This window comes from Leptinotarsa decemlineata, unplaced genomic scaffold (genome assembly GCF_025532065.1).
Source record: "Leptinotarsa decemlineata unplaced genomic scaffold, Ldec_3_MD MMD2_tig00000251_RagTag_RagTag, whole genome shotgun sequence".
Lineage (NCBI taxonomy): Eukaryota > Metazoa > Arthropoda > Insecta > Coleoptera > Chrysomelidae > Leptinotarsa > Leptinotarsa decemlineata.
In genome coordinates this window covers 3086317-3114034 of record NW_027412547.1, presented here as the reverse complement: position 1 = coordinate 3114034, position 27718 = coordinate 3086317, and the positions used below count along the sequence as shown (strand labels likewise).

At 34.8% G+C, this 27718-nt stretch overlaps 1 protein-coding gene across 1 annotated transcript in view; it reads right to left on the bottom strand.

Moving 5' to 3' along the window:
* Positions 1–2078: 2078 nt before the first annotated feature.
* Positions 2079–27718, bottom strand: part of LOC111513930 (myrosinase 1) — a 29720-nt gene continuing 4080 nt past the window's right edge. Inside the window, exons 2-8 of the mRNA XM_074173526.1 lie at positions 23833–24102; positions 19159–19559; positions 16159–16253; positions 11060–11353; positions 6568–6705; positions 2413–2519; positions 2079–2352 (exon numbers count right to left, since the gene is read on the bottom strand). Of these exons, the coding sequence (XP_074029627.1) occupies positions 2235–2352; positions 2413–2519; positions 6568–6705; positions 11060–11353; positions 16159–16253; positions 19159–19559; positions 23833–24102 (1423 nt within the window). The 3' untranslated portion in view covers positions 2079–2234. The remainder of the gene's footprint in view (positions 2353–2412; positions 2520–6567; positions 6706–11059; positions 11354–16158; positions 16254–19158; positions 19560–23832; positions 24103–27718) is intronic.

Genomic DNA, 27718 nt, shown 5'->3' with positions numbered 1-27718 from the left:
ACAACGAAAACTTAACAGAGCCGTTTTTGAATATAAAAAGTAAGATTTTTAAAATAAGCTCAGACACGTCGATTTCTAATTAAAGGGGGACACCTTTCAGACTAATCAGATTTTTTGTAGTACGCACCGCCTCGGAGGGGTGCGTCCGACGACCCCTATTAAGATAGGGAAATTAGGTCGAGTGGCACCTTGTTTTAAAAATCTTTCAAATACCTTTACATATCTGTTAAAAGAAAATTTTTGTAACGATTAGTTTTCGAGATGATTTGAAGATTTAAAGGTATTTTTATTGAGTTCAACTCTTTTTAAATTGAATCAAATTGTTTTTGAGGTACTATTTACGTTCAGAACTTTCATAAAGAAAATAAATTTTTGCTTTTTATGACAACCTGCTAATACGTGTATATTTGATTTCGTAAAAAAGTAAGAGTTATTCGTTTATTACGAGGAGATTTTTTGGGGGTTGGGGTTGGTTACCACCCTTACATTTTAGGTAAATTGAGTGACATGAAGGTTGCCTTTTGACATGGATATTTTATGCTTCTGATAAAAAAGTGAATCATACTAAAAACTTATCTACACAACGAATACAACCTACTGATTTCCTTGAATGCTGATGACACAGAAAAGTTTAAAAAACTATTTTAGGGTTAATAAATCCCAATAATTGTTTTTAAAGGACACACAAAAAAACTAACACCTGATAAGGGTAACTCACATAGGAAATTTAGAGTAAATGTTCAAAATGTGCGCCATTTTGCTCCATGCAACAATAAAGATTGTTCGAATTTTGCTCTTACATTATTCAACATCTCAGGAGTTATAGCTCGGCATTTATCAATAATTCTACGACGTAATTCATCAAAATTTGCTACCTGTGTAGCATAAACTTTAGACTTTAAATAGCCCCACAAAAAGTAGTCCAGTGGTGTTAAATCTGGTGATCGTGCTGGTCATTCAATTGGACCTCTTCTGCCAATCCATTGTTCTTCAAAATGTTTACTTTAAAAATTTCGAATTTTCGAATGTTCGAATTTCGAATTTTCAACCACAATGGATAGATTGAGAGATATTTTCTCTAGATTTGGATTGCCCAAAGTTATCGTGAGCGACAATAGTCAACAATTGACTGCAGAAGAGTTTTCCTATTATTTGAAATTGAATGGAATAAAACACATAACAACTGCTGCTTATCACTCAGAGCAATGGGGCTGCTGAGAATACAGTTGAATTAATGAAAAATGCCATCAGCAGTATGAAATCCAAAAATCCAGAAGCGAACCTAAATTTCATTATCAATCGTTTTTTATTCAAATATAGAAATACGGAACATACAACCACTGAAAAAGTCCAGCAAAAATGTTATTAGGGAGAAAATTAAGATCACAATTAGATTTATTGTTTCCAGTGAGTCATAACATAGCCGAAGAAAAACAGCAGAATCGAATAAAAAATTTCAAGGGACATAGAAATGTGAGTTTTAAAGAGGGAGATGATATACTAATGAAAGAATATAGTAGGGGCAATAAACCTATTTGGGTACCCGGTACAGTGTGTAATATTTTGGTTGATAGAAATTATATAGTTAAAAATAAGAACACGAACTTGAAGTACAAGAAACATATAGATCAATTATTGGCAGATAATAATATCAAATGTCATAACACAGGAAACAAAACTTCTAACAGTAATTCATCTCTTTCATTGTTTTCGGATGTTGCATATGACATTCAACATAATAATGGGAAATATCTTCGAACGCCTGATATTCTCAGTTCAAATGATGTAACAATCAGTTCAGAAGTAAATCTAGCTCAAAGTGAACTCTCTTCTATCTCTGCGGACAGCTCGAGACCAAATAGATTTTCTCCTTCGTTAAAATCTGTTTACAGGAAAGGATGATGTAATGTATTATTGATTAGGATACGCCACTGTTTGTTTGATATATTTTATATTTTCTTTTTATGCGTTTACAAAAAGATCGAGTAGTATTTTTTTGGGAAACTGGTCTAACGGGTCATTATAATATTCGTTCCAAGTGTGTATGCACATCAGTAATGTTCATTGATGAATGAACCTTATTCGGGAAATGAATGGTTTCATTTTTCCTCGAACGTACATATCAATATACATAGAATGAAAATTCAAAAAGTTGATGAATTTTCGTATAATTGAATATCAACAAAATTAATTAAGCAGTCATAATGCTTAGGTAGTCCTCCTCTAGGACTACCTCACACTTGAGGAATTCTATGAGTCTTAGCCAGCTTCCTAAAAAAAATTGTAGATTTTTTGGGGGTCCTAGTTCTTTGCGGGTCACTGAAGTTCACATGATACAAACCGAAATGGTAGCTGAAACATAAAAAATGATTCACAATATACCTTCCATTGATATTGATTCAATAAGTTCACCTGTAACCACCAGTCCATTCGAAGTTGTCCATCAAGCTCCAAGCAGTGAACCCAAAAATTCGCATTCCATCTATGTACATTGCATCAAGAATGGCGTCAAGATAATCCTGGAATGAAAAACCACTATATATCTTCAAAATCTTTCAGGAAATTAAGGCGATGACATCTCTTCTCACAAATGCCTCATCTATGGAATCGACAGAAGACTCAATACACGAATTTGAAAGATAAAATGCAGCCGAGTGATTGGGACCCACACAGCACCAGATATTCATGGAATATTCCCTGTATATCATAAAACGAACGTATATATTCCAAATATTCATAGAATATTCTTGGAATATATACATGCCTTTAGAATATTCATAGAATATGCTTGAATGAATATGGCAGGATTATTCCCGAAAGAATGTGCAAAGAATGTGCATAAATGGATTATTCTCCCTTGAATATTCTAAGAATATTGTCGATCGAATATACCATATGGTATATTCTTAGAATATATCCCCACGGTATATTTTGGAATAATCTATACAATGGAATTTTGAATTATCTTATAATAACGTGTTCAAATAATTCAATATTATTAAAAACAAAAATATTTGAAGATCTTAATCGAATGCATAATCTAATGTATATAACTCTGATAGTGTTAACCAGTTTTTGAACTCAACGCGAAGATTCTGGATGAATTGCTCCAACAGCAACTGTTGGAAACGACAAAAAAATTTGAATGGGCCAATAAATGAACCAATTGCATCAATAAATTGGTTAATTCTCATCCTATTTGTCTTTTTGTATTTGAAATTATTAAATTACAAAGCGAAAAATCCTGGAAACAGAGAAATGGGGAAGTGAAGAATTGGAGTAAACGTTTCTCATTGGTCAATTGAAGTGTAGCGCGCGACAGTCGAATAAGCTCTGTGAAAGCGGCTGTCCCTTAATGCTTGGTACCTTTGCGTTAAATTCGACATTTGATTCAACATGGCGGTTGACGTGGCAGGTTCGCGTGTGTAATGCATGGTGTGTTGGTGTTATTATCAAAGTATAATTCTGTCACGTTCAGTGTACCATTTATAATTTGGGGTTGTCCAATTTGCAGTACAGCGAATAGTTTGATTTTGGATCTTCAAACAGGAGAGTTGCATATGTTCAGTCTTCAAGAAAAGTAAGTAAAATGCAATAGTATCGATAGTAAAGTCATGGTGATTAACCTACCATACCTCATTTTAGGTTCGAGGAGAGTTGGTGTGTGTGATTTGTTGGTTTGACTAAGTACATGTTTGAACTAGAGTGATTTCAGTTGTGTATCTTCAATAGAGAAAAGTAAGTGAATGACACATTCTTTTGTATCATTTGTTTTCATAATTTTTATCACTCGTTTTCAAGATAGTATCAATTTGCCCAAAAGGAAACAGAGTGGTACCTGGTACAGGCAGGTGCGCCAAGGAACTGAAAACGTAATGAGTACTTTTCAACAAGACAATGCAAGTTGCTCTCCAAGTCATAAAATGTTTTAAATGTTCATGAGTAACCTATGCGAAAAATATCTATTTGATTTTTATTCCAGTTTTATTGTGCCACTTTCAAATAGTGATAATGAACGTTAATGTACATTTTGTTCCAGGTATTACTATTGAAACACTGGCTGATGCATTGTTGGACAAATATAAGGAAAACTATTCTGGTGAGCAAAGTTTGGATAACTTTAAGTAAGTGAAATTCATTGAAGAACCCATCATACCACTCATTTTAAATACTTCATTTGTGGGTTTATTTTTTTAAGTGAGAAACCTAACCTAACCTATTTCTTGATGTAATTCATTTTTTCTTTTTCAATGAAATGATATATTTATTATTTTTTAATTAGTGCTGATGAATTCACAGAGTTGTTATTTTAGTATATTTCTTAGTATACATTTGTTTGAGAGTAGGAACATCCTAATTTGAATACATTTCTAATATTTGTAATATGACAGTATTCAGAAATATTTTATTCAGTGAATAAATATTTTGAATTAGATTTTTTATTTTTAATATTGGTTGAAACGTCAAATATTCCAGTGTATATTGTTTTTAAAATATATTTGTTTATGAATATTATGTGTTTTATTACTTGTGTGAATCTTGCATCAAAATGCAATATATACATGCTTAATAGCGTTTACTCGTCACATTCTTGGAATATTCCAAATATTCCTAGAATATTCATAAAATGTATTTAAAGAATATTCTATGGTGTTTCCCTATTGTATATTCCTACAATAAACTGAGAATATCCTGAATATTTTATGAATATTCCTCGGGTTCTATTCCTGGAATATTCTTAATAGAATATACCTTACATATTCTAAGAATATTATAAGATATTCCAAGAATATTCCCAAGGAATATTCTTAAAATATATCAAAGGTTCGCCAGGAGCACTTCCAGGGAATATTCTCCAGAAGATATATATATATATATATATATATATATATATATATATATATATATATATATATATATATATCCATGGCATATTCATAGCATAATACAATATCCTTAAAAGTATATTCATGAAATATACCTGGAATATCTATTGCTATGTGGGGAAAGCTCAGATAAATAATAACAATTATAAAATAGTACATTAGTAGTAAAATAACACTTTTAAATCCAATTGGTCATTCATTGAAATGTTAGAGTTTTTAAGTTGATCGATTTTCATTGCTTCCAAGTAGTTTAGTTTTTAACCTTTATTTTCTGTGTGTAAAATTTCAAAATCCCCGTTAAAGAAATCATTTTCTTCTGAAAAATGATTGGGATATGTGGAAATTGTTTTCTCATTTACATTACTGGATGTTCCTGGATGCCATTCCTGAATGTTCTGCCAGTTTGACCAATATATACCTTAGGACAAGTTCCACAATTTGTTTTATGTACTCCTGATTTCTCGAATTCGGATGTTTTGTCTTCCCAACGTATATGCAATTTTGATATATTATTTATTCAGAAATCAATCCACTATTTCTGTTGTTGATTTCTTAAAAAACACTTCAGCAGATTCTCTATTGATTTAGATTCGTTTGTTTTTCAGATTATGAAAGGTTATATACCAAAATAACAATAAGAAGTATTGGGTCTCCCACAAAATATGTGTTTCAAAGAAAATTATTCAATTAGTTTTTTAAATGAGTAGACCAATTTCTCATTTGAAAACCATATTTTGACGAAAAAACCCAAGTTCAATCGTAACTACGACTTATTGCATTAGTAAGGAAACAATTCCAAACTCAATCTTTTGGAATACTTAGAAATCGATGTATTCAAGGATTGGAAAGTATTACTTAATGACCAAAAAGTTTTAAATTTTCCTCAATTAAATTTGTTCCTTTAACGGTGAAATTAATAATCAGGGTAATCTGAGGTCACAGGTAGTTTTGTATATTTTATATGTCCAGCTTTATGGATTTGTTCTTAGAATGGTAAAAATTTATCATTATCATATCAAATTAGTATATTGCATAAAAGCGCGATGTAGAGATTGTTAACACCTGAAGAAGCTTATTATATAGTGAAACATGTGTGACAGTTGAATAAACTGTTGAATCAAAATCCAACAACATATTATTATAGGTTTATTATTAATATTAGAAGAAAACATAATATTTTATCAGATAATAAGCGAAACACGTCGTTAATTTTCAAATACTATCCGTCACAAATGCTTTGCTGATATAAAAACTTATCTCTCAAGGTCGCGCACCAAATATTTCAGTGTGAATTTTATTACTGAATAGTTTTATCTATACCATACGGTCATGGACTAATTTGCAAGCTTATCGCACCCTGCAAAGCTGTTACTAGGTCAGACCTGTACTCGGAAAATAGTTCGCCAAAATTTCATTTTCAACTGAGTTCATAAACGTTTATGTAAATGAAGACCAAAATCTGGACGGCACAACGCAGATTTCATCATTAGTGTATGTGTTGACTTCGAGATATAACTTCGTCCTCGCAGTCAACGCATATATCACTGATGATGTCTGCCGCAGTAGCAGACGAAACGTTTGTTCCATTCGACCACGGCCAACTAGCCTGGATTATGCTCTCTTGAAGCACGATTTCAACCTTGAAAGCCTATGTTCTTATATTGCTTATGTATATACTTACTGTATAGAAACTAATCCTGTCGTCATCATCCAAGGACGTTCCATCGTCGGACACACCACACTCTGTTATGAAAATGTCTGGGTTATTGTAAGTCTTCTGGATCCACTGCAGCATCTTTCTTACTCCCCATGGTACAATCTTAAAATAATATTTCACCAAAAATGAATTTGATTTTTTCCAGAAGAAACAACTTTTTGTAAGCATCGGCTACAAATTCATATTGATTGCACCTTGTATATGATATTCAGTAGTTCATGGCCTGACTTTCTACTTCTCCATCATTATATACAGGGCGTTTCAACGAAAACTTCAAAATTCAAAATTTCAAAGAACACGCCAAGTTTCATTTCTAGAAGAAATAATTCTGATACAAAAATCATACCCGAAACTTCACCCCCCTGCGGCCAACAACGACCCTCCTATTTTTTCAATGGCATGGGGGGTCGAGCGATACATCATTTGAAAGGTCTTTTGTCCCTCTATTACCTTTGTAATTTTTTTTCGAAATTGGTTCATTCGTTATTGAGAAATTAAAAGTGGAACGTGTTTTTTGGGAAAGAAAGTTTCTTTCAGTTTGTGTCTGAAAGTTACTTATTTGCATGATGTACATATTCATGTATAGAGTTTCAAGTTGATTACTTCCTTCCTTTCTTTGGAAGATTCTCTCATCCTTTTTTTTCCTAAAAATATAACACCTTCAATTGGAACGTGTTATTTAAGAAAAAACAGAAAATTTGCTGTTGTTCATTTTAATGAGGAAATCAACAACAAATAATATCAGTTCCATACAAAAGTACAGTCTACTCTCGAAAGCGTTCCGTTCATTATTCAAGATGTTAAGAGTCAGCAATTGGCATTCCCAAACAATTCTCCGTCGCAGGTTATTTGGATTTGTATGCTCAGTAGAGTACACTTTCGACTTCAGGTGAATTCCATCGGTGTGAAATCAGGTGATCTAGCTGGCCACTCTACTGGACCAAAACTGTCTCACCCGAACATGAAAATGTAAGGGTGCACCATCCTGCTGGAATGTTATTTCATTTTCTAAAATTTGTGTAATCATAGGATCTATACAATTTTGTAAGAGATTTAATTATCTGTCTCCATTAAGATTACCTTGAATGAGGAATGATCCAACAATACGATTATCAAGAATTTTCGTCTGGAAAACGTTTATTGTATTATAGTTTTGGGTTAATCGCTGAACACCTTACAAAACTGAAGTCGACGATCAGGATTATCTTCGTTTAATTCCTAAACTGGCCTTATTTTGAAAGGATGGAATTAGTAGGCTTTCAAAATCCGAAAACCACTAGTAGCTGATACACCAGACGCTCTAGCTACTTGTCTGAAAGATTGTCGATTATCCATTTGTACATGTCGTGTTTTGAACAAAACCTGAAGTTCAAAACGTATTGATGTGTCATATTGTGGTCTGGATATATCGTATTATAAATTCTTGCAGCAGCTTTAGCACATTCATTATTTCGAAAACAGATTGTAACAATTTCTATTCTTTCTTCAGTAGAATAAATCATGTTGGTGAACAAGGATGACTGAATGATAATTCGTGAAGAAGTGGCAGTGACCAACTATCTACTTTTTCTTCTGCGACAACTAGATTCTACAAAAACTACCAGTGCAGAAAAAACTAAGTGTCGTCCGTTTCAAAAAGTTCACTAATAATTAAATAAATTCTACAAATCTAAAAGAACTGCGACAGAGAATTGTTGGGGAATGCGATTTCTGACTTCGGACATCTTCAATAATGTAAGGAACGCTTTCGAAAGTAGACTGTATTATTGTCTGGAACTGGATGGAAGTCATTTTGAACACTTTATCCATTGATTGTGTTGCCATTGATATTAGTTTTATTGATTTCCTCAATAAAATGAGCAACAGCGAATTTTCTGTTTTTTCTTAAATAAAACGTTCAACATTCAATTTCTCAATAAGGAATAAACCAATTTCGAAAAAACATTATAGAAGTAATAAAGGGACGAAAGACCTCTCAAATATGTATCATTCGACCCCCCATGCCATTGAAAAAAATAGGGAGGGGTAGTTGCTGTCCGCAGGCATCAGAATTAGTCCCTCTAGAAATGAAAATTGACGTGTTCTTTGTAATTTTTGATTACACATTCTGACTTACAGGGGGGGATCGAGTTTCTATTGAAACGCCCTGTATGTATGTACTGCATTCACTATGCACACAAATCTATGCTTACATACGGAGCAGTAAATATATTTTGAATAAAGAAACGCCAAGAACTTGGTCTAATTTAATCGAGCGCGTCAGATTTTCTAAGGGGGTATTAAGTGCACCCAAAACAAAGCTCTCATTCAATAATCTGACGATTTCGATCTGACGCAAACTCGCGGCCATCATTATGATTTGCAAACAAAATTCGCCATTTTGAAATACTCAAACGCGTCAGATTAAGATATATATGGTTCATCTTCATGTTCTAGACGTGCTGTCTTATAATCTGACGATGATCTAGAGGGATTCGCCTAATCTGACAAAGTAAAAATATTCTTTTAAATTTTTTCAAATCATTAAACTTAATTAAATAGCAGGAAATAGCATGCAAATAAATAAGTATATGTTTTTAAATAGAATACTTGTATTTATATGAAAATAATTGAAAAAATATGCTCAAAAAATTTAATTTCTTGTAATCAATTGATTAATTATTCATCATCCTCATCTTCATCACGAACGAGTCTCTGTGATCAGCTGTGATGGCGTCATGGCAATAGAATTCAGAGTGGGGTCGGAGTGAGAGAGTGATAGATAGAGAAAAAGTGAAAGAGGAATAGAAACGCGAAGAGGGAAATATAGGTATAACACAGCTGCACGCATTAAACTTTATCGACGAATTTTTGTTATTTTGGGTTGCGGAAATCGTCAGATTATATATTTTCCGTTATCCTTGAATTATTTCCTTCAATATTAAAAAAAATTACCTCCGCTCGAGAATGTCTAAATTACGTTATTTTTTGACAACTTTGCTGCTCTTCCCTTTCTTTACGTCATTCTCAAATTGTCACATTACTGGAATATACACTTTTTAGCATGTAATTAACTCACCCTACCTTAATTTGACGCGCTCGAGAATTTCTGATGATCATTTTTTTTACTAATCTGATCCTTTATCCTTCACGGGCGGCCTTATATATGAGGCTCATATTTGGTGGAGGTACTTAACCGAGTACAAGGTATACCCCTGTACATTAATCTGCCGCGCTTTAGTAAATCCTGAAATCCCCGCTTGGGCTGCCCTATGATAAGAAATATTGACCACAATTATAATACCAGGGCAAAAAAAGAAAACATGATGCGAACTGAGTACTCATCCAAAACTATTGGTCAGAGAGGATATACTTATCTGAGCACGAGAATATTTAACAATATATCTAGGAATATCAAACACTCAAAACATCTATTGTGCCTTCACCAAACAGGGAGGAAAAATAGTTATTTATGTATCAAGGGAATTAGGAGGGCCTTAATTACCGATGGCAAAGTTTGCGTCCCGAGGGCCTTTGGCCCGAGGGACAGCAATTGCCTGAGGTTATTAAGGCTCATTAATTCCCGTGGTACATAGATAATTTTATTTCTGACCGATTTCAATAAAATTTTGTTCATTTTTGAAACGGAAAAATGTACCAATGCATTACCTTCCCGGTATATTTGAATCAGGTACCGTTGATTATAGTAGAGTTTTCTTGTTGCTAGGTTGTTGCTATGTTACTTGTTTATAAACAGAACCTTTATGTTGTCTACTTTGTCATCAGAAGAGGCAGGTACCTCGACTGTAGTGAACAGAAGCTCCAGCCATATAAAAGAAGAAATTGTTTCCAGTGGCGGAAGTAATTTTCAGGGAACATTTCAAAATTGTACATTTATTATTTGTAATGACGTGAATAAATAAAATATGGTTCAGTTTTCATTTCTATTTATTTTTACTTGTGAAAGGTAGAGGGAATTATAAAATCTATAATGTCCCAAGGGAGTTATGACCCTCTTTATTGATAGCGTAACTATGACGATATAAGCTTATAATATCCCGGTCAGAAATAGAATATATAATTCGATAGACCCGAATAGAATTCCCTGCGGTGATATTCATTAATATGGTGCACATATATATTAGTGCACAACTTTTAACAAATTATTCACTGTATGTTATTGTCATTCAATTATTTTGTTTACATAGTACAGAATATCATTATTATATTTCTGTTTGTTTGTTCAAGTACAGATATTATGTTGAAACAATTACACTAAATTGTATTAAAAAATAACACGTACTATTACCACTGGCTTCTTAGCCTTAGTGATTGTCAATACCTTATAACTGTATTTTGTATTTCAGAACATGCAGAACCTTTAATGAAGAAAAAGTTTCCCATATGTTGCAAACTCAATTAGACACGTTGTATAATATTCAAATGAAAATCAATGCTGGTTGGAAATCAAACTTACTGTGTTCCCGTTCGATCCCAATTTCCATTTGGGATCTTTCGTGATCACAGCTCTCACATCGTTTTTGTAACTTGAGCTCTTGATGGATGCTTCCTTTGCATTAGCTACCAGGAGGGTCCAATAAGTGTTGAAGCCCAAAAAATCGAAGGTGCCATTAATGTAGTCAATTTCTTCTCTAGTGAATATCGGTAGACGAGATTCGGAGTAGTTCTCCAATGCAGATCTTTCTGCGATTCTGTCGATCACCACTTCAGGCCAATCGCCGTTGAGGATTGGGTTGGCGTACAAACCAAACTGAAAATGATTGTTTTGTACTACTAAGTTTTTGTACTACTAAGTTTTTTGTACTACTAAGTTTACTTGGTTGAGTTATAACATATGGGCTGGAAAGTACCGGGCCTGAGGAAGAAAACAAGTTTTTTTTTCTGTTCACAACCATTCCAGCGCAGCTCTGACATTTCAAAGCCACTTTTGTAGAACGATTTACATTTTGCTTAAAAAAAGGCCTCAGATTCAGCAATAAACCCTTCATTCGAGCGGAATTTCTTAACGGTGCCCATTTTTTTGAGGCCTGCGAAAAACCAGTAGTCGCAAGAAGCAAAATCTGGCGAATACGGTGAATGTAGAAGCAATTCGAAGTTCAATTCACAATAATAATAATAAATATTTTTGCTTTTATTGATAGTAAACAAAATACAAAGGAAAATATACGGTCTGTCCGCAAAGTATGGAATAAATTCGATATTTTCGAAACCAAAGGTCGTTTTACAAAAACCTGAAACACGTCGATTTTTAATTTTAATATTCCACATTTTACAACAAAATTTCATTTTACAGGGTGATCCATATTAATGTGATGACGTCATCAGTAATTTTTATAAATGCAACACCCTGTATTTGGTTTCAGTTTTAGATAATCCGTAACGAGCTGATTCCGAAAAAGTATCATACTTGGAGTTTAATGGACAGAATTTGAAAATAAATTTTATTGATATCTAATAAAAGTAGAAATTAATTATTTTATATTTTTTTCTAATAATTAATTCAACAATGGAAAAATAATCCAGTAATAAATACATGACTTTATTTCAAATGTTTGAACTGTAGTCCTTGCTGTAACCTTGATAGTAACCTAAACGTTGAATAAATTCTTGTTGAACCTTGTTTATGGTTTCTTGAGAAATATTGTTCATTTCTGTTCGATTCTCTCTTTTGATTCTTGAATATTTGCTGGTTTCGTTTTATAAACAACATTTTTCAGATGGCCCCATATGAAGTAATCCAATGGATTCAAGTCTGGCGACCTCGCTGGCCATTTAATATGTCCACGTCTACCACTCCATCGGTTCGTAAACATTTGGTCGAGATAACTTCGAACATCTGCAACATAATGTGGAGGCGCACCATCCTGTTGAAACCATAAACTTTCACCAAAACTTCCAGGATTAATTCTACTGGGGAATAAATTAATTGAAGTAGGTACAAGATATCCCCTTAAAAAGTGAAGGTATGTTGGCCCGTCTAAAGTACCGTCGAAAAAAAGCGTCCGATGATCCTGTTTCTTACAATGCCTTTTGCGGGTATTGTGAATGATGCTCACGCATCCAGTGGGGGTTTTCTTTGGCCCAGTACCTACAATTCTGACGGTTGACCTCACCATTTAATGTAAAAGCAGCTTCAGCAGAAACCGGTCTCGATGACAGTTATCCATCATGGCTTCACAAAATTCTATTCTTCCTCGTTTAATTCCTGTAGAAGTTCGATTTTGAAGGCATGCCATTTTTCCAATTTTAATACTTTGTGTACAGTTGTTTTACTGATATCGAAATCACGACTAACCTTACGAACAGAAGTGTACACATCGTCTTCGAAAGCAAGTAGAACATCTAGTTTTGTATCATCATTAACAGAAGGACGACCTGATTTGCGTGCATTTTCAACCGTACCAGTTTCTCGAAATTTCTTTTCAATCTTACTCACTGCTGACTGCGTTATGCGTCTTTTTGGATATTTTTCATTAAATGAGTTACACACTTCCATCTGAGTTCGCGATCTGTCTCCATATCCAATCATCATAAGTATTTCAATTCTAGGCTTTACACTTAAATTCATTACAAATTCAAATTAATTCGAAGCAATACTACTGAAAACTCACGAATGAATACAACAACTACTGTCCTATTTAACAGTAACTCAACGTCAATAGAAATAATGACATTTTACAATAACGAAAAAAACTAGCCGCTTAGTTTTTTGAAATTAATAAGAAATACTTGTTAGCACGATTACTGTCAACTACAGCAAGAACTACAGTTCGAACATTTGAACTGTAGTCATGTATTCATTACTGGATTATTTTCCCATTGTCAAATTAATCATTAGAAAAAATATAAAAAGATTGATTAAATTCTACTTTTATTACAAATCGATACAATTTATTTTCTAAACGCCAATCTTTCAAATTGTCCGTTAGAACCCAAGTATCATACCTTTTCGGAATCAGCTCATTACGGATTATCTAAAACTGACACCAAATACAGGGTGTTGTTGCATTAAAAAAAATACCGATGAAGTCATCACATTAATATTGATCACCCTGTCTAATGAAATTTTGTTGTAAAATGTAAAATATTAAAATCAAAAATCGACGTGTTTCAGGTTCTTGGCTGCGACAGATCCATTGTTTTGAAAATAACAAAAGTAGTGTCACTCTTAGCACGATAACTCACAAATTTATGAGTAGAATATTATGAAATTTCAACGACTCTCTTTTGAAGGCTAGTAATAGGTAACTGAAAGAGCGGTGAATGCAATAAGACTAGCGCCATATATGTGTTATGACCGAGACTTTTCAGCCCGCTAGTACTGATATGTTTTTATATACAGTGTGACCCATTTTCAATGGAAACACCCCCCCTTAAATTTTAAGTTGTGAACCGATTTTATTAATTTTTTTTTGAAATGTCAAGTACCGAAAGGTCTACCTTGGGACAAAATTTGAAATGTTCATTAAAGTTTCAGGGCATACTACGATATTTTTTCTTAGTCGAAAATCGGGATTTTTCATTAGCGACTTTTTTAATGAAATAATCACTACACCACTAGATTCAGAGTGCCTCTAAACAGGTGTGACCAAAATTTCATGAAAAAATATTCATTATTAACAAAGTTACGACAACTCAAAAATTCGAAAACTCACACAGCTAACAGTTACAAAAACACCCTATATCAACAGATATAGCCATGAGAATATTTTTTTATGATTTCAACAATAAAGTGCCGCCAGATGAAAAAAAAAAAACAAATAGCGTAAATATTTTTAATGGAAATAACGGAATTACATTCAAGTTTTCACGCAAATTAACTGAAACTAAGACCTAATATTTCAATTTAAATCTTAGTTGCCATGGAAATGATATTACAGTTTGATACTTGTGAAAGATTTAAGTGTACTATTGTCAACAATATTCACCTTACAGTTCTTCGAATTACTCTGTGTCATGGCTGCAAGATTGAGCGTAAAAGAGAAAATTGAAATTGTACGCCTTTCGGGAGATGACGTTAGAAGTGCTAGAGAGGTTTGTAGAGTATTTAATGAGAGACATCCAGATCGTCCTCGTATTAGCTGCGGTACGGTAAATAAAATAAATAAAATATTCAATGAAACTGGTGCAGTATCAAAAATGATGTTAAAAAGTAATCCTGTACAAAGACGAAACAGGAATGACAGGAATGATCAAATCATTTTAGATTATTTCGGAAATAATCCTAATGCCAGTATAAGGAATGCCACTTTAGATTTGAATATTCCACGAGAAACTATTCGGAGATGTCTCAAGGCGAAGAATATTAAACCTTTCAAGCCAAAATTTTTACACACACTTTAAGAAGGCCACGAAGCAAAACGCCTGGAATATTGTTTATAGGCCCAAGGGGGATATTTAAACAATAGAAATTTCCTAAAAAATATTTTATATACCAACGAAGCCACTTTCACTATAAATGGAGTGGTGCCATCACAGAATTGTCGCTATTGAGCAGCCGATAATCCTAACTGGGTAATGAACTGTAAAAGCCAGTATTTCCAAAAAATCAACGTCTGGTGTGGGATATTGAACGAACGCATTATTGGTCCTTTCTTTTTTGAGGAAAACATTAATGCGCAGAGGTTTCTAGAATTTTTAAACACAAAGTTTTGGGATGCCAATCAATGAACGATTAAATTTAATTGTCCACTTAGATGGGTGTTCAGTTCATTATGCCAGAGCTGTGAGGCAATGGCTTAACGAACATTTTCCAAACCGATGGATAGGCCGTGGTAATCCGTTTATAGAGTGGCCACCCAGATCTCCAGACCTCACAGTTTTGGACTTTTTTCTCTGGGGACTTCTCACACAAAAGGTTTACAAAAACCGCTCAAGAGATAGAAATGAACTTTGTGCAAGAATTCGACAGATATTAGCCCTCAAGAACTAAGGAACGTAATCAGAAACATTCGTAAGCGCTACGACACATGTATCGAAATACGTGGTGGATTATTAGAGGCTACTAGAATATGAGTTAGAATTAATTATTGCACTGAATCGAAACATTTCAATAATTAGTTATTAGTTACGTTTATTAAATTTTTTTGCTTCATTGTTAGTTGAATTGTGTGAATGTAATTACGTTATTTTCATTAAAAATATTTGAGCTATTTTTTTTTTTTTATCTGGCGGCACTTTGTTGTTGAAATCATAAAAAAAATGATATATTGTGACTTAGCTGTGTGAGTTTTTGAATTTTTGAGTTGTCATAACTTTGTTAATAATGAATATTTTTTCATGAAATTCTGGTCACACCTATTGAGAGGCACTCTTGAATCCAGTGGCTTAGTGATTTTTTCAATAAAAAAATCGCTAATAAAAAATCCCGATTTTCGACTCAGTAAAAAATATCGTAGTATGCCCTGAAACTTTAATAAGCATTTCAAATTTTATCCCAAGTATATATATATATGTATATATATATATACATATCTCTCTCTCTCTCTCTCTCTCTTAAAAATTATTTTTCAGAGTAAGACCATTACGATACTGAGTTTATTGCCATACCGATACCTCAAACTGGTTTCTTCTCTCAGCTGCTTCTACATCTTTTTTCTTGTTAGATGCTGGTTCACTCCATTCACCATCTAGAGTGATTGACATCTTTGCTGAAAACAATATTCAGATGTGGGAAAACGAAAATAATAATGATAATTCATCTTCAATCACGTCTTCATACATGGATTCTTTTTTTTTATTATTGACACGCTTTCAATAGCTTCCCCTATATGTATGTATGTTTGTTTATAACTCTCCTTTTCATTTCATATTTATTCCCGTTTGAATGCTCGAGATCTGTATTTGACAGAATTATCGACATTTTTACTTGATATATTCGCGGGCAGATGGCGCTGTAAGTCACCTCCTCGATATAATTCGAACTCACTTTACATGTATTTCTTTAGTTAAAAAAAGTTTTTTTTTATTAACACGCGGGCCTGCTGCCTCATTTGTAACCCTCCTTTGCGCGCCTGCTGCCTTGGGCTTGGTAGCTGATTTTCAGACTACTTCTCCGGAATCGGAAAATATCAATGTTCATTGATTGATTAATTGATCCCATAGTTTGGATAAAATAAATATAGTTTAAAAAGACTAAAAACCACGCTTTTATAGCATACGAATCTAAAATAATGAAAAATACGTATAGTTCAAAAACTAAAAAACACGCTTTTAACGAACATCGACTTAAAAAGTTAAAAATATTTTTTTAAATAAGCTTGAAACAATAACGAACGAAAAATACTAGTATTATTGTGAAAAAAGCGTGGGCGCTTTGTGCCAAATTTTTTGTATATCAAGCGCCCGTCGCGTTTTTTTTTAATTAACTGTTTAGTTCGATGTTCTTCAAAAGCGTGTTTTTTAGCTTTTTAAAACTATATTTTATTATAATATCCATTGAAAATTTGATTCCGCATTGAATTTACGTTTGAGAATGAGTGGTTAACAGATTTTTTCAATTGGCCATGTGCTACACTGATTGTAGAGTCCAGAAGAAAAAACTACCCGGTTAATTCTGGTTCTTTTAGTTCAATGGAAATTGTCAAATGTGTGTCTACTGTTCGTACAGCGATTACTGCAAACCCCAACATTTACTTTTTATTGACGTTAGTACATTGGCAAAAATTGACAACTCTCTTGACATCAAAATAGTATTTTCAATATGAAAAAGTATTACAGGGTGATTTAGTACAAAATTCAAATTAAATTTCCAAACATTTTCGCATTTTTTTCGAAAATCCTCAGAAAATTGGGTATTTTTGGAAGTTCAGAAACTTGCCGGAAACATGTTGCCCAGTTTCCAATTTCATACATTTTCCAAACCGAATACAAATCAGAATCGTCAAACCATCATAAAATCAATAGATGATGCTGATAAACATGCAATCAGGAGGAAAGTGCATGAGTACTTTTTCAGAAATGAAATACCCACGATAGACAAAGTACTCACAGAAATAAATGAAGATGTTTTATTGCCAAGTTTTTAGCGGTCAACATTCCATAAAGTATTGAAACATTTGAATTTTGTATGGAAAAAACGAGGGCGCAATAGTTTATTATTGGATAGAGAGTATTTGACCAAAATTAAATATTATAGGGAATAACAGAGAACAATTTATCATATGGATGAAACCTGGGTTAATGCTGGTCATACTACCACTAAAGTATGGGTCGATGAAACTGTGACCTCATCTAGGAGGGCCTTTCTAAATGGACTATCCACCCGGATTAACAAATCCATCAGGTACACTTTTATTTATATTAAGACCTATTTCAATCTCAATATATAAAAAGTAATCCTCGTATTTGTTTTATTTACTTACATACCTCTTCATAATTTCAGGTAAAGGAAAACGGCTTATTATTTGTCACATCGACAATGAGAATGGGTTTGTTGCTGAAGGGCTGTGGTGTTTCGAGTCGAAAAAAAACTGGAGATTATTACGAAAAAATGAACGGCAAATCTTTCGAACAGTGGTTTTCCAAAGTTCTACCCCATCTGGAGGATAATGCTGTGATTGTAATGGACAATGCACCTTATCATACGCGACGGTTAGAAAAGATTCCGACAACGTCTTCAAAGGAAGTTGAAATCCAAAATTGGCTGAGATCAAAGAATATTAGCTTTGAAGACTCAATGCTAAGAGTACAGCTACTAAAAATTGTCAAGGAGCGCAAGCTTGAATACCAAAAATATATAGTCGATGAGATGGCAGCAGGCCAAAACAAAATTGTCCTTCGCCTGCCTCCATACCACTGCGAGCTCAATCCCATCGAGTTAATATAGGCGGATGTGAAGAATTTTGTAGCTCAGCATAACACCACGTTCAAATTTGCAGATCTCAAAGTACTTTTTGATGAGGCTTTGAAAAGAGTCACAGCGGAGAAATGGGAGAAGTGTGTTCGGCATGTGATATCGGAAGTCGGGACAAAGATGTGGAAGGTTGATAACATAATAGAGGCACAAATCGAGCCACTGATAATTCAGATTGGTGAGGATGACACTACTGATGAAGAGACAAATTCATCCAGTTGATTAATATTCATTTTGATTTTACATAAAATAAAAATTATCAATAAAGAAATAATTACGTCTCTTTTCATATGATGCTTGAGTGCGCTGTGAAAAATCCAATGAAAATCTTTTTATATTACTACTATTAATAGCTCCAATAAGTTTTCTGTATCTATTCGAAATGATGGTTTCATAGCGTGTAGTTTTATGATGGGCATGCGCCTGTTTCATACGCATGTAGATAAATGATGAATTACTCATCAGCGTGAGATTATGAAAGAAAATTGGTATACATACAAAAAACCATTGATACAAATTTTCTCACACGTGTCAATAATATGACTACGCCTCAATATTCGAATCGTCAGGGAAAATCGAACTGACTATTTTCTTCCAATATTATTGCAATCAATGTGAATGCCACAATAATATTGACCGTGTGAGGCCCGCCTAACTTTATGCAACCATTCGTTTGAGCTATCTCTAGAGACACCACATACCTTTATAGTGCGGAAACTCATCTTTATACATGTGGTAAGTTGCGGCGTGGCACTTTGCAATCAAATAAGCACACAAATAGTTCGCTATACCGCTTCCTTTGATTCCTGGTGCAAAATCTCCCGCTCCATAGCCTCTGACACAGACTTGTTTTGGCTCGTTTATGGTAATCCAATATCCAACATTTTTGAAATTCTTTATCACTATCCTGGCGTAGTTAACGAAATGATTTACGAGTAAGGGGTTGGTCCATCCCCCGATATCTTGAAGGGATTGAGGCAGATCCCAGTGGTAAATGGTCGCTACGGGTATCATTTTGTGTTTGAGGATTTCTTCTATGAGGTTCTGATAGTACAGGATTCCTTTTTGGTTGACGTAGTTGTCGTAGCCCGAGGGCAGAATTCTGAAATTTAAACAATGATGATACTGAACAGGAGTGATTTTTTGTGGGCTAACTCAGGCTGATTTTAAAACAGCTCAATATCAGCAAGTGTGCAAATGGACTAGCACCAGTATTTTGCAGACTTTTCAACCTGTCTTACAAGGAAGGGTTTTTTTTCTTGTTGGAAGATAGCTGGCGTACAGCCTATTCTCAAAGAGGTCAAGAAATATCTTTGAAATAACTAAAGACGAATGGCTCTGCTATCAGCGATATCAAAATTCATTAAAAAAGCTGTAAACCACCATATCCTTGAATATTTGGAAGGCTTCAACATCTTGAACGATCATCAATATGGCTTTTGAAAACAATGATAAACAGGCGATTTTGTATCATATGTCGCTTATATTTGGAATAACGCAATCGAGTCAAGAGAGTCAAGAGTGTTACGTTGGGGGTCCCCAGGGATCCATATTATATCCAACCCTCTTTTTATTGTATATCAACGACTTATTGGAATTGCAAAAGCCGCTTCTCAAAAGCTTGAAACACTGTTCCGAACCAGAAAACTGAACACACCTCAGCAACTTTTGATGCTTTATAATGCTTAAATCAGATCTTCTTTGGAGTATTGTTCTCATGAATGGATCTCTGCCTCTAAGCTTACCCTGAAGCTGCTGGATTACATCCAGAAAAAAGCCATCTGCCTGATTGGAGACGCGAACATCACTTGCAACCTTGATAGTCTGGAACATCGAAGAAAGGTTGGACATTTGTCTCTCTTCCATAGATACTTTCACGGAAAGTGTTCAAATGACTTGGCACATTCGGTTCCACCAATATTGGTACGGATCAGAAATACGCGACGGACTGTGGCTGCTCATCGTTTTTGTACATCTCGAACTTCACTGTTTAAGAACTCTTTCATTTAGAGAACTGCGTGTATGTGGAATAAACTTCCTGAAAACGTTTTTCCAAATGGAATTATTCTCCAGCGATTGAAATTCAATGTGAATCCCCACTTTTGCACAGGCACCGATCGTAGAGCGCCTTAACGATTTTCCTGTAGTACTTGTGTTTCATCCTTAAAAAAACAATCTGGAAAAAATTTATAATAGAAAGATGAAAAAATCTGAAAATATACAGGGTGTAACATAAGTACGTTAAAATATTCAAGTGACGTATTTTTGAGACAATTTTAAGAAAAAAAGTCTATATGAACTTGTGTCCGAAAATGCTTCGTTTCGGAGATACGGGGTGTTGAAATTGAATTTTTTTGTTCGCTTTTTGAAAATAACTCTTGCAAAAATAAGTTATTTGCACGAAATTCGGTTCCCGGGATTTTTTTGACGTGGGAAATCATGATTTCGTATTAATTTTCATGTAACGTCTAGAGGGCGCTGCGTACGCTGTCATTATTTATTTCAAATTGCCCTAACTTTTTTGACAGTAAATTCCAACAACTTTTCCAAGTGAAAAAGGTACATCTCCTCAACAACGCTGGAGGTGATCGTTTTCAAGATATTTACAATTTTCTATATAGATGCATATTACTTTATAGCCAAATTTGATTTCAATAATTTCTGTCAGTTTCTGTCAGTTCGGAGTTTATAAAGTGATTTTTTGGTACTATGCCCGACTTCACGAATGCTGAAATGGCTGATATGGTTTTTGCATACGACTTGGCTTACGAAAATTCAAGCGAGGCCAGACGCATCTATCAGAAGAGGTATCCCCACCGCGTGACTCCTTGTGCAGCGACATTTGCGAATCTTTTCCGGCGACTTTCCAAATCTGGAAGCTTTGAAACAAATTCTGCAGTAGGACGGCCACGGACTACAAGAACTGTAGAATTGGACGAGGCGGTTCTCGAAAAAATTAGTGAACATCCAGAGACAAGTACAAGAAAAATTTGTCAAACTTCAAATGTGAGTCACATGACAGTTTACAGAATTTTAAAGGAACAGCAATTATATCCTTATCATATTCAGCGTGTCCAGGCACTTACGCTACGTGATTTCCAACCACGTATCGAATTTGCTCAATGGCTTCAAAGAAAAGTCGAACAACATCCGCAAATTTTATCGAAACTCCTCTTCACAGATGAGGCTGATTTTTCAAGAAATGCTATCATGAACCTCCATCACAACCACATCTGGGCGGAAGATAACCCACATGCGATAACGCAAACTCATGTCCGAGACAGATTCTCTTTTAATGTATGGGTAGGCATAATTGGGGATTATTTAATTGAGCCCTATTTTCTCCCCTAACGTTTGAATGGAGATGCTTACCTACATTTTTTGGAACACGAGCTTCCCCAACTTATGGAAGATGTTCCCATAGATCTCCGAAATCACTCTTGGTTTATGCGCGATGGAGCTCCTGCTCATTTTAGTGTGATAGTAAGAAATTTTTCAGAGGTAGCATATCCCCAACGATGAATAGGAAGAGGAGGCACTGAGCATTAGCCCCCTAGGTCACCGGACCTCAATCCCGTCGATTTTTTCTTTTGGGGACACCTAAAATAACTAGTTTATGCTAGCCCCATTGAAAACAAGGATCGCATCACAGCTTGCTGCGAAACAATAAGAAACACTCCGGGCATTTTTCAACGGGTACGGAATTCTTTGATGAGGAGAGCAGAAGCTTGTATTACTGTTGGAGATCGTCACTTTGAACAGTTGTTGTGATAGTTGTTTTGTTCAATTTTTATATGTTTATTTTCCTAATAAATAACATAGTACTTCTCCGAATTGTTTTTTTACAAACTCCGAACTGTAGCACTTTCTAATTGAATAATTTAACTTGACAATTTTTTTTAATTTGCATTGAATAAACAGTTCGATAATGCTCAGTGTAGAAGAAGTCTGTACGGGTATACTGCGTATGAAGTTTGATGAACATAACTAAAATTGCAAAAAACTTATGACAAAAACCTACCATGTTTTGAAAAATTTCAACAATCTGTATTTCGAAAACGAATCATTCGGACATACTTAGTTTTTGTAATGTTCTCAGCAACTTCACTTAGGAGCTCTAGGAGCTAAGTAATATGCATCGATATAGAAAATTGTAAATATCTCGAAAACGATCATCTCCAGCGTTGTTGAGGAGATGTACCTTTTTTACTTGGAAAAGGTGTGGGAATCAGGTTTTTTCATGAAAAGTACCAAAAGTTTACTGTCAAAAAACCGGTGGTACTGAATTTCGTGCAAATAACTTATTTTTCGCAAGAGTTATTCTCAAATAGCGAACAAAAAAATTCAATATCAACACCCCGTATCTCCGAAACGAAGCATTTTCGGACACAAGTTTATATAGACGTTTCATCTTAAAATCGTCTCAGGAATACCTACGTCACTTGAATATTTCAATGTACTTATGTTACACCCTGTATATATACCTATATATATGATGAAAAAGTTCAGTGAGATTCATACCAAAAACACATAAAATCAATTTTTTTACAACTTTGGACTTCCATTGACTAATATGATTCGAAATATATGAAAGAACAAATGAAATCAGAATGAATAGCTGAAAAATCAATTAGTAAGGGGTTTCATAGATTTCGAATCATATTAGACAATGAAAGTCCGAACCATGAAACATTGTAAACAACTTTCAAACAAACATACAAAATCCAACAACACAGAAGAGAAAAATGAAAATTGTATTTATGAGAAACCTTCTTTTTGTGGTGAAAGTCATATTGGTTAACCTTTAAGGCCTCTCAAAGTACGTTTTAATAACCATCGAGAGAACAGTGATAGGAAAAAAATTATCCAAACAAGTTCTGAAATCCTAAACTGATCATGGAGTGAAATTGAACAAGATGAGAATTATCGGCATTGAATCATGCACTAAAGAGACGATAACTCCTCAAGTAATTAGAGTACATTCTTATGTCTGTAAAAAAGTGGGTTTACTTTATAAGTTAGCGTTCTCACATTCTCTGAAACTTCATAATTATTCATTTCTGATTAATTTTTCTGTTTCAAACAATATTTTAGTCTAATTATACACTAAAGAGACGATAGCTCAAGTAATCAGCATACATTCTCGTGTCTGTAGAAGAGTGTATTTGAAACAGCTTTTTGAAAATGCATCGTACTTGGTTTACTTTATAAATTAGCATTTTAATCTTCATAATTATTCATTTCTGATTTATTTTTTCTGTTTTAACTAATATTTTGGTTCGGTAATTTTTAGTATTTCCTATAATTTAACATTTTATTCATTTCACTTTTTAGTCTCATGTCTTATACGAGAAACTTAAAACTACTCTACCAACCTGGTCCAAGATATAGAAAATCTGTAATGCTTCAGACCTAAATCGGCAGCAATGGAAACATCCTCTTTGTATTTATGGTAAGAATCGCACGCTACGTCACCGTTATCTCTATTCATTATAGATTCTGGATGAGCGTGAGTCATCCGATCCCAAATGTTCTCTCCTTTTCCATCCTCATTCCACGCTCCCTCGACTTGATACGAAGACGAAGCTGCTCCAAACAGGAAGTCTTTTGGAAAGGTGCCATTATTTTCAGCGGAGACACATAAGCTTGAAAGAAATCTCTAATCAAACACTCGGTTAACACTCCGATGGACGACCTCAGCCAGATTAACGCTAGTTGCACACACACCGATTTTGGACGGCCGACTTTGTACCGGTCGTCCAAATTCCAATAGTGAACCACATGTGGGAACGGGACCTGGCACACACGCCGACCGGTGATCGTCGCCGGTAAAATACCGGTGAGCAGCCGTCCACTGTCACTGTATGGCCGGCAATACCGGGAAGTAGTAGCGTACATGACTAAATACACTCTTGCATACTCACCGGTTTTTTATCGACCATTCTAGTCTCGAATGCTCGGTAAAATTGTAGTTACTACGCATGAACTTCGTTTTGGTAGTGCGTGCTAATTACGACAACAAAGCAACCGATTGTTTGACCGATAAAAATCCGGTGAGTGTGCAAGCACCCGCTACCAATAAAATATCGGCCGATTTTGGACGGCCGACTTTCTACCGGTCGTCCAAATTCCAATAGTGAACCACATGTGGGAACGGGACCTGGCACACACGCCGACCGGTGATCGTCGCCGGTAAAATACCGGTGAGCAGCCGTCCACTGACACTGTATCTCCGGCAGAGCCGGGCAGTAGTGACGTACATGACTAAATACACTCTTGCTTACTCACCGGTTTTTTACCGACCATTACAGTCTCGAATGCTCGGTGAAATTGTAGTTACTACGCATCAACTTCGTTTTGGTAGTGCGTGCTAATTACGACAACAAAGCAACTGATTGTTTGACCGATAAAAATCCGGTTAGTGTGCAAGCACCCGCTACCAATAAAATATCGGCCGATTTTATACTGGCCGTCCAAAATCGGTGTATGTGCAACTAGCGTAACATCCATACACGAGGGTGGTCTATTAGGACCAACTCAAATATAATAAATTTTCACCCCAAATTTTTGGATATTTTCAAAAAATTGTTTCCGTGAGTTGATTTAAGGCATTTTCAATAATTTGACGAAACAATATATTTAGTTTTGATAATAAACACAAAAAAACTGACAAATGCAAAAACTATGCTTTGTGGCTTCATTGTTAGAATAATCCATTATAAAAAGAAGTAATGAATACAGAGATGAAATTATTCGTCAATCAGGGAAATAAAAGAACAAAAAACATAATTTTAATGAACAATTGAAAATTACTGCGCCACTGCAGAAACTGCATTAACGTGAATTGACAATACCGGACTCAGGACCGGTGCTGAACACACTCTCTACAACTCAATATTATGTGACTCATACAGAGCCAAACTTTACAAAAATAACAAGTTTTTTTTCTTTTTGCAATACTTGCAATGCCCTCTTTTGTTGGGTGGAGGGTCAGGTTTTTCTTCAGTGCCGATTCCAGTGTGTTTAGCTATTGCATTTCGAATGTAGGAATGTAAACCTGACATAGTAGCTCTGGACTGCATATGGTCTTTCATTAACTCCACACCCAAATTCTTTACTATGATTCTGATTCGGGTCGTTTTACCTGGTAATTATGCATTTATGCTAGCAATGTTCAAGATACCGTAAAACATAACTAAAGGCCATCGTTTCGTATTCCTTGCAACATTATAACTGGAGCTCATTTTATCCACAATATAGACTCCACATTTAGTAGTATTATAAAATAAAATAACTTCTGGTTTACCAGTTATTGGATCGACTCTATCACTCTTGTGGAACGAAGATATCATCAGCACATCGCAACTGACAAACAAATGAAATTACATTGTGGTCGACGGTGGACTATTGGAACAAAGGTATGAAATCCAAATATGCAAAAAAAGATATTATGGTAAAATTAAGTATAAATTGTACCTTTTTGGATACTTGACAGGTACATACGATGTCAGATCTAGATAAAAATTATTTCAAACATACCAAGGTTTATTGCATTTTGCCGAAACTAATAAAACCACCGTCGTGCATCGGAGTGTTAAAAATTATGAAAATGCGGTTTGAAAGACCAATTTACACTAACGACTGGCAGTATTATATGGAGGCATGTTAAAGAAAAGTTGAAAAGGCTAGTATTTAGCCTGCGTTCGTCAATTTAACCGAGTTTTTTGCCGTAATTTTGAGGTTTTTCTACCTGACATTTCGTCTGTTGCTGCGGCAGACATCATTAAAGGCGATGCGGCAACGATCGAAGTAATCTAGCTTGCTGTGAAGGGCCACTAAAAATGACCCTGAAGCGCTCGTTCTTATAATGAGACTATGTATCAAAGGGCCGACTGCCCTTATATAGTCAAAGTAAACGATATTGTGTACTCTCAAAGTTGGCAGCACTCTCAAAGGTCAATTAACCAATACATAGAAATGAACCGGCAGCCAACTAGTCTCCGTGGACTGTAGACTTGGCGGTGCGTATTAGATAAGTTTTACTAGCCAAGTTTTATGATTGGCTGAAAAGTCATAAAATTAAATTTGAAGTCATGTTACGCTAGTTGCACACACACCGATTTTGGACGGCCAGTATGAAATCGGCCGATATTTTATTGGTAGCAGGTGCTTGCACACTCACCGGATTTTTATCGATAAAACAATCAGTTGCTTTGTTGTCGTAATTAGCACGCACTACCAAAACGAAGTTAATGCGTAGTAATCACAATTTCACCGAGCATTCGAGACTGGAATGGTCGGTTAAAAACCGGTGAGTATGCAAGAGTGTAATTAGTCATGTACGCCACTACTTCCCGGTACTGCCGGCGATACAGTGGCAGTGGACGGCTGCTCACCGGTATTTTACCGGCGACGATCACCGGTCGGCGTGTGTGCAAAGTCCCGTTCCCACATGTGGTTCACTATTGGAATTTGGACGACCGGTACAAAATCGGCCGTCTAAAATCGCTGTGTGTGCAACTAGCGTTACGGTGACGAATAGAAATTGGGAATGCGGAGATTGTTATCGTCGCTGTGTTCAGTTCAGGACCTGTTTGCGATGTGAGTATTGAAATTCGATATTGGTGTGGTTAATTACCTAACATTTTGGTTATCTGTTCAAAATGTGGCGTCCTTGGACAAGTACTATTAGTAATAACGAGTGTGATAACAACACAGACTTTTTCCAGTGTAGTTATTCCAATAGCGATGGTTAACAATGCGAAAATTAGATACCAGTGAATAAAATTCGAATGCACTTGAATATTGAAACACAGAGAGTATATTTCAATGTATATAAAACTACATCTCAAGTTTGGTTTCGAGGGAAACAAGCAACATCAGATTTGACCGAAATTCCTTTCTCAACTGTACGTAAGATAGTCAAAAACAAACCTTATGAACGCAAGACGCGATCTGATATAGGATTACCAAAACCTTTAGATGTTTATCTAATGAAATCATGGAAAAAACAATATACGACTGTTACAAAAGCTATAAGATTCCTACAACTGAAATCATAAGGAAGAAATTGAATACTTATGGCCATTACGTGAGCTGCTGTGACAAAACTCTTGAGAATTGGGTAAAGAAACTAGGATTTACATTTAAAATGATAAACAAACAGTTATGGAAAGCAGAAAAATAGTGAAATTTGGTAATAAATACTCAGAACAAATAACTGATTATAGACAAGAACAACGGCAAATTTTCTATTTGGAC